We start from the raw sequence: 8,704 nt of genomic DNA, 5'->3' as shown, positions 1-8,704 counted from the left end.
GCTTACCTCTTTGGCTGATTTGTTGTCACTCGCCCACATACTCTGCGCTCCAGCCGGCCTAGATGGTTTGCAGTGGCACTAATCAGCCATCTCCTTCAGACCTTAGCACATGCTCTTCCTCTGTCTCTCCCCAGCCCCCACCCTGGCCAATTCCCACTCATCCTTCAGGTACCAGCTTAGCCATCCCTTCTCTAGTTGCCAGACTGAGTTAGATGCCTCTTTTCTGCTCTATAGCACCTGGTACTCCCCTGTCACAGCACTTGTTCATCTATATTGAAACTTGTCCACTGTTTTATATGTCAGTAGATTTAAATTCCATAAGGGTAAAGACTATGTCTTCTCTTATATTCTCACTAACACTGGACAATTAGTAGATGCTCAGTATACACAGCATGTGTATAATAAAAAGGTAAGTCATCAGTGCTTTCACTTCTAGGTTCTTATTTTTGATCCTCACAACAGCCTTGTGATATAGGCAGCCCAGGCCTTACTGTGACCTCATTTTGTACATGAAGACACTGATACTCAGAGAAGCTAAGCAACTTGCCAAAACTCATGCTGTGGTGGAGAGTCAGGATTTAAACTGGTGTCTTTTAGGCTTGAATGTTCAATGCATTGTTTTGTCTTTATGTTTTTCCTTTTAAAAAATAACATTTAAAAATGTAAAAATTTAAATAGTATTTGTCGTTTTTCAAAATTATAAAAATAATATCTTCAAGGAACCAATATTCCTGAAATATTTTTCTTCACTGAATGTTGAATTTCAATACAGAGAAATTTAGATATGGTTTTTAAAACTGTATAATCAGGTTCCATATTCCAATGTGCATTAGAGAAAAATTGTTGTGTATTTTATTGAAAAATAAATCTTGACTAAAATAATAGAATAAAAAGTAATAAATTTTATTTTATACAATTTGGAGAATACTGAAAGATACAAAGAAGAAAATAAAAATCACCTTAGCATGCAGAGAAAATGACTATATGTTATAAATGGCCTGGTTTTGAAAGGGCAGCATTGAGTTTGAATCCCAGTTAAACCACTAATTAAATGTTTGGCATTTAGTAGATAATTTAACCTCTGAACCTGTTTCCTCACTTGAAATATAGTTAAATATTTACTTCTTAGGATTATTTTAAGAATTAGAGATAACATATGTAAAATACCTAGCATGGTGCCTGGCACATAGTAGGCACTCTTACGTTGTAGGAGTATTAACATTTTTGTGTATTTCTATATAGTCTTTTTACTCTGTTGTGTGTGTTGTGTGTACATACACTTTTTTTTTTTTGAAGTGCATTTATAGTAAGTATATCACTAGGTCCTCACAGGGTTTCTAGAAAAGGCAGATATTATTTTTAAACCTATTCTGTGGGTGAGGAAATAGAGACTCTAAGAGGCAAAGTAACTTGGCCTTGATGCTGTGTCTGGTACTATCTGAACCAGGACTTTCACTTTGGCCTCCTGAAGCTGAGCCCATGTACCTTCCCTGTCAGCTGTGTGCTTCCTTTCCAGCTCCACTTCCAGCAATAAACAAATGGTGGATCACCCAGCCCCACCCAAGAAGAAGGCAAGGGCTGGGCGCAGTGTAAGTGCTGGGAGCCTCCATACCAGCTGCGGTCTGTCTGAAAAGAAAAGAAGAGCTCACTTCCTTCTCTGAAATAACAAGACACATTGCTCAATCCTATAGCAAGAAATAGGCATCTTGCTAGAAAGTTAAAAACCTTCTGGGTCATAGTGCTCTTTTTGAGAGGAAGTTTATCAGGAATTGATAGAACTGAATAGCCTTACTCTGCATTGTCTGTGGGGCAATGGTATACCCACATTTCTTTCAGTGTGTTCACTTAGTATTTAAGGAACGTAGGAGACATGCACAGAGATATGCATCATTTCATATCATTTTCATTTCAATGCGTGTTTCCTGATGGCTAGTATATATGTCTGACAATTTGCCATGACTTATAGAAAATACAGAGATGAACAGGTGATAGTCCTGGTCTTTAGAAACATTGGGGAGGCCACAAAAATCAGTGCTCTCATAGTATTTCCAGCGGAGTGTTTGGAACAGAGGATGGAGCACAAACTCGTAGTTAGGTGTGTAGTGATACCATCTGTTTCTATAGAGCCTAACGATATTTGCACAAACCTTAACTCATTCAAAGAGAAGGAGACTTTTGAGATGGGTTTTGATGGCTCAGAAGAATTCTTAGGCCAAACGAAGGAGGTGAGCCAAGGACCAGCTTGATTGTGGAACATTACACCCTGAAGAAGCTTTTACCAAATGATTGCATGCATAATAAATTAAGGCCCCACAGACCCTGCTAGTGATAAAATAGAGAGTCTGGGCAGGCTACAGTGGGAGAACTGTCAACCCCTTCATAAGGTTATGACACCTCACCTTCCCCCTCCACCCGTGTAAACAGGGAAGTTAAGCATGTTTTTTCACTTCACTGTCTTCCTACATTTTTTTCTTCCTAGTTTCAAAAACAGCTCTCCTTCAACAAGTTCTGTTTCCAAGGGAAGTCTTAACCATTTGTCCCTTCTGGCGTACCCTCTTCCAATGAAATCCATGCAGAATAGACCAGGTATTCTACCTTTTTGTGTGTGAAATCATAAAATCTAATCTTGAGTGTGCAGCAGTGCTCAGATGTATGCTTCTTCCACAAGAGGCTCCCTCAGCCCTGCTGTGGCAAAAACCAAGTATAAATGGCAGCTAACAGGGTTTTCTAGCTAGAGTCATAAGTATGTCTGAGCATCCCCTGTGAATTAAAATGCTGCTAGCCCTCTTGCTGCTCTTCGACACTGCCTGTTGGCTGTTTTACCTGTCCTTAGGCCCTCCATCAGAGTGTGGGCTGGGGAAGGAGAAAGAGAAGTGAATCCAAAATCTGTCCACTCTGCACTTGGCTCACAGTGCTCGTGAGAAAATAGATGAGGACAAGGATTGACACTGGACTGCACACTAGGGCAGGGCAAGGGGGACAGTGGTCCTTCCTTTTCAGCCTGCCATCCCAATGGCCAGTGCCCTCTCCCTGAGCTCCTGAAGATGAGTGATGCTATATTGATTTCTGTAGAATTTCTCACTGTGTTGAGCAGCTTTTTTCCTTTTAATATACCTTGGTGAGAGTGGATATTTGGGTGCCGATATTTAAGTTTAGTTCCTTGAATATATAGCATGTTGCAGTCCCCAGATATATCTTGTGCTTAAAGCTTTTGGCTAGAGTAATATTTTGAGATTCTTTGTAGATTCCTTTTATTCATGTGTTTATCTGTTCTGTAAAGTATAATGAAAATCTGCTGTCATCGGGTCCTAGAGACAGAAGGAAGAATGCATCTAAATTGAGCTGTCAGACACTTGGCTACCCTAACCATGCTTTCTGGATTGTGGTGTTGAAAAGAGCCATCATTCTCTGTGCTTTCTCCTAATGGCTGTTTTGTACTTGCTTCTGAGAACAGTGTATAGAAGACATGCATCGGCTCTAATCAATCTTTCTGAGCAGACTTGCCATTTCTCTGATCACGTTCAGCTGGGGTCCTCTGAGAAGAGAGTGGGCCTTTTCTCTCAATGGGCTAAGAGCCAGCTTCCATTTCACAATCTCTCAGAAAAAAAAAAAAAAAATCCAACAACCCAGAGCCTGTGTTTATTAAAGGTTGGTCTAGAAGTCTCTCACATGGTATGCCCCATCAGCACTCGAGTGCCTCTATTTTAGAAGGATGTAAAGGTTTAATCACCCTGGTGGGGATTTAGACCCAGAGACTTCAGAGAAATCTTATTATTTCTAACTGCAGGCAAAGAGTATTAAAGCTCCACTCTGGATCAGGGGCATGACATGTTTTATAAGTAATTTATCTTTAACAGAGGAAGGCCCTCACTAGAGTGTCTTAGAAACAGTACTGTGATTGGGCACTGACTCATTGTTCCTCTATTTCTCTTTCCCATACTCAGTCTCCTGCTTATTCTTTCTGTCCCTACATTTTCCTGCCCAGTCTGTCCAATGTTTGAATATCTGCCTCCCAAATCCTCCCTTTAACAAGGGGTGCCAGGTGCTTGCCCGTGAGAGATAATAATGTTTTTGCAATAAATGACCTCTTCCAGCAGCCTGGTGTAGACCTGTCAACTGCAGATTCCAAAATGGACCTTACCTGCATCCTCTCAAATAAGGAGCTGAGGAGGGAAGGATATGCGCTGGCTCCACGGGCACTCAAGTCTGTGCTCTTGGACATGAAGTCACCTAGGGCCATCCTCAGTCCCATCCCCTGCCCTATTGTACCTCCACAGAGGCAGTGTCTATTGAAGGCCTTTTGACTCCTCGTGTACAACCACACAGGGATGTTACAGAGCATGTGATTTCATTTGTATGGACCCCTGTCCCAACCTCACCCTCCTTCTTGCTTAGCTCCCTGGGTCCTGCCTTTCTGGTGCTGAGGCTGGCAGATGTGACAGGTGGGATTCTGCTTATGGATTCATTGTACTGTTTGAGGACTGTAGTTTGACTGGTGGCAGCTCTAAATCCATGTGCTAATGAGCTTGGTTAAAGCGGGCTTCTGCTATCCTCTTTTAATCTGGCCTGTCTGTCTGAGTTCCTTTTCACAGTTAATGATCTCCTGTAATGATTTTGCCTTTAGTTTTGCCTCCTGGGTCAAAACAGATCAATAGTCCTCACAGATATTTAAAAACCATCAGTGTAAAGCTCTTGGGTCTCCCCTCCTTTTTTTTTTTTCCCCTGGGTGAAAGTATAGCTTGATCAGTACGGTAATACTTCCCTTACATCTCCTCTTTTCTCCCAGAGATGGGCAGCAGTGAACCCCTTCCCATTGCAGGAAGTGACAAGAGAAAGAAGAAGAAGCGGAAGGCCCGGGCCATTGACTCCTTATCAGGAAAGTTTGAAGGTGGGTGACACAACAGTCTTAGATCAGAGCCTGTGGCTCTCCAAGCATGGGAGGAGCATCCTGGAAGCCTATGGGTCTAGATCACAGGGCCTGTGTCGTCTTAGAGCCAGTGCATGGTTATGTGTGTGATAGGGATGAAAGTCAGGAGTGAGAAAGTTTACACAAAGGAGTGACAGAGATCGGTGAGGCAAGGCAGGGTGGGGTGAGGCAACACAGGGACGGGAAAAGCCCTGGGATGGTGCACAGGCCTCCCAGGAATGGTTTCAGCTCTTTATCAGGGGACAGAAAAATCAATCTGTCAGAGTTGTACATGAAGTAAGGTTGCCTGGTGTGTTTCATCTTCTTTTCAGATGTGTTCTTTCCCTCAGCTGTTCCCGGAGGGGCTGCTGAGAGGTAGAATAACCATGAAAGAGACAGAGAGAGCACTGAGGGCCATGGCTGCAAATAAAACTTCAGTCTTCTATAAGCAGAGGACTTGACTCCTAGAGATTGTAGCTACTTGTGCGGTATGAGTTTGACTTCATTTTGAGTGAATATTGTGTTCAGGGGCTATTGGGTCATCAAACATTTTGAGCACATTCTGTGTGTGAGGCACTAGGCTCAGTGCAGGTCCTCTTATCACTGGGCCTGTAATGGGATGAAGTGAACCACTGGACACTTATGTAAAGGACTGAAAGAATCAGTAGCTACTCCTAGGAGTGACATGCCTCCTTCATCTATTTTGTTTCTTTCATGTGAGACCTGAAATAGCTTCCCTTCATGGTCTCTTTTTCCAATATTGCAGATACACTAATGAATTGACTGTGGAATGGTTCTAATAATAAGCCCTTTATGAGTCAGGAATATTGGACCTCCAACCACCAACCTATCCTGACATTTGTAAAAGGCTGATACCAAAGTGTCCATTGTGAATAAGGCATGTCATTCAAAATACTTACAAACAATAGTGTGTATTCTTATAAATAGCTGTAAGGCCAAGCCATAATGAAACCAAGAAGGTACTTAGTGCAGGGTTTTGTCTGTTTCTTTGCCTTTAACTCAAACAGTAGTTGTGGGGGAGGGGGGCAGGATTGGGGTTAAGGGAGGAGGGATAGACAAAAGTTCCAAGGTTTTTAGAATAGTTTTCAAATCAACAGGACTTGCTCTTTCGATGAACATTAGAGTATTTACTGTTATTCAGGGATGGTTTGCGCAATTATAGGGCTTCTCATAACTCAGTGATAAAATCTAATTTCTTGATTAAAAAGTATTCCACTCAGTCTGTGGGTTTACGTGCTAGGCTGCCTCAAGAGGAAGAAGCTGAGTAATTGAGGCCAGGGGAGGAGGAGGTCAGCTCGGCAGAGGCCCTGGTGGAGCTGTGGCTTCCTTTGGAAGGGGCTCAAAGAGCTTGTGCTATTTGTGAGCTTGGGCAGGTCACCTAAATGTTCTTTCAACCCAGGCCTATTACTCTGTTAGTACCGCTCTGACTCAGCACCCAAAAAACCTCGAGGCATCTGTTTGCATCTACATCTGTCTCCTGTTTCCTGTGGGTGACTTCTGGAAACTTGTCAAAAACCACCAGTGACTTCCTTTGTATGTGATATAAAATAAAACAGTGCTTTATTCCTCTTTGCATTACCAATGTCTAGCACAGAGTTGGGCACATAGTAGGTGCTCAGCAAATGAGCACCTGGAGGGGCTGCTGAGAGGTAGAATAACTTCATTTACTAATGAGTAAATGAACATATGATGCCCATTCAAGTCACACCTCTTCTATGAAGATTCCCCCAGATTCCCTGAACAGATATAACCTTTCCCTTCCCCGGCTCCTTTTTACTGTGTCTTGTCTATCTATGATAGTACTTCCCACTGCCTGATTTATTCTGGGGTCACTTGTGCACATGTCTGTCTTCCCCCACTGGACTGTTACCCTCAAAGGTCAGGGACTACATTTTATTCCTCACTTTGGCCCTGTTATGTGCTGTCTAATATGCTGTCTGGCACATAGTGGGAGATCAGGGAGTGTATGCCAAATTAAAACCCCTTCACTGACCTCATCTCTAAAATAGGAACAAAGATGCCTTCAGTGTACTCTGGTATTGAGAAACTGAGTTCTGAGATGAGCAGGAAAGCGAATGGTCTTCCTCGTCACTGAGTGCTGTGGTGTCATCGTGTGCCTGTGTTGTCAGACCAGGAAAGCTGAGTGACGGAACTTCTTTTCATCTTAGCTTGCAAAAGGTGACTCATCTTGTTATTCCTCTCATTCATTTCACCTCTAGATATGTACAAGCTGACTTCTGAATTGCTTGGAGAGGGAGCCTATGCCAAAGTTCAAGGTGCCGTGAGCCTGCAGAATGGCAAAGAGTATGCTGTTAAAGTGAGTGTCTCGTCTAGATGCCAGGCTTTACTTTGCAAATAGTCCTAAACTAAATAAATTTTATATTCCCCAGTATAGTAGCTCAATAAAAATTGGGGCTCCAAAGCTGTGTTCACTGGATTAAAATGTTGGTTTTTCTACTTACTCGCTGTGTAAAATTGGGCAAATTACTTAACCTCTCTGTCCTTCAGTTTCCTCATCTGTAAAATGGATGTAATAATAGAACCTATATAGTATTGTTGTGAGGATTAAATAAGTTAATATGTGCAAAGTGCTTAGAACAATGCCTGGCTTGTAGCAAGGCTCGTAGCAATGCCTGCTTTTTATTATTCTGACAAATGAAGTTAGCTTCAGGGAGTAGACCATCAGTAGTGGAATTAGAAGGCCTACCTGAATCTCTGTTTTGACGAACTACTACTGTTTTACTTTGGGCAAGTCACTGAACCTCCTTGAGCTTCAGTTCCCATATCTCTAAAATGAAAGTAATAATACCCACCCTTCCTATCTCATGGAGGGGTTATAAGGATGAAAATTTAAATGAACTGATAGAGACAATTTACAGATTACAAAATGCTGTACAAAGGGTGTACAGTATCATGATAATAAGGATGGAGCACTCAGCTGTGGGCAGGAGAGGTGGCTTTTAGCTATGTGACCTTGGAGTGGCTCACTTCACCCCTCTGTGCTTCCATTTGCTGACTCCTCATGGAAGAAGGGATGGATCTAGAACCACAGTGGTTCTCAAAAGTGGGCCCTGCACCAGGGTCTTTGTGTTTTTACCAAATTACCTAGGTGATTCTGATATCCACCAAAGGTTGAGAACCACTGATCTAGAAACAAGGTCTTATTAAATCCAAGAGGAGAAATTCAAGCTGATTTCAAGACATCCACCTGAGCCACGAGGTCTAAGCACTGCCTCATATGGGAAAACCTATCCAAATTAACTCCTTAAAGAAATGTTTCTTTTAACCAATGGGTCATAGTTTTAGCTGTGATTTTATAAAGAACTCTTCTGCTAAGCCATGTTCCTTTTTTCTGGGGTGTTGCTTCATATGGAAACAAAAGCACTCCCTCAGTTCCTTGTTGGAAACAGATCAGTAAAAATTATAAGTAATTTTTTAAAAAATTTGCCTAAGCATGGTAAAAACTACAAATGTAAATTAATTTTAAAAGGTCTGAAACATTTATGGAAAAACCTGACCCTTTCTCCATCTGCTAAGCCATGTTCCTTTTTTCTGGGGTGTTGCTTCATATGGAAACAAAAGCACTCCCTCAGTTCCTTGTTGGAAACAGATCAGTAAAAATTATAAGTAATTTTTTAAAAAATTTGCCTAAGCATGGTAAAAACTACAAATGTAAATTAATTTTAAAAGGTCTGAAACATTTATGGAAAAACCTGACCCTTTCTCCATACTCCCTAGTATCTTTAGGCAAACACTGGACTCTAGCTGCTTTCCCTA

At 41.8% G+C, this 8,704-nt stretch overlaps 1 protein-coding gene across 1 annotated transcript in view; it reads left to right on the top strand.

Annotated features, from left to right (window-relative positions):
• The first annotated feature begins 1,852 nt into the window (after window positions 1–1,852).
• MKNK1 (MAP kinase interacting serine/threonine kinase 1) overlaps window positions 1,853–8,704 on the top strand; it is a 25,289-nt gene continuing 18,437 nt past the window's right edge. Inside the window, exons 1-3 of the mRNA XM_025051978.1 lie at window positions 1,853–2,586; window positions 4,787–4,888; window positions 7,147–7,244. Of these exons, the coding sequence (XP_024907746.1) occupies window positions 2,436–2,586; window positions 4,787–4,888; window positions 7,147–7,244 (351 nt within the window). The 5' untranslated portion in view covers window positions 1,853–2,435. The remainder of the gene's footprint in view (window positions 2,587–4,786; window positions 4,889–7,146; window positions 7,245–8,704) is intronic.

This window comes from Pteropus alecto, unplaced genomic scaffold (assembly GCF_000325575.1).
Source record: "Pteropus alecto unplaced genomic scaffold, ASM32557v1 scaffold25, whole genome shotgun sequence".
NCBI lineage: Eukaryota > Metazoa > Chordata > Mammalia > Chiroptera > Pteropodidae > Pteropus > Pteropus alecto.
The sequence above is the reverse complement of the archived record's forward strand: the minus strand, read 5'-3'. Positions and strand labels throughout refer to the sequence as shown.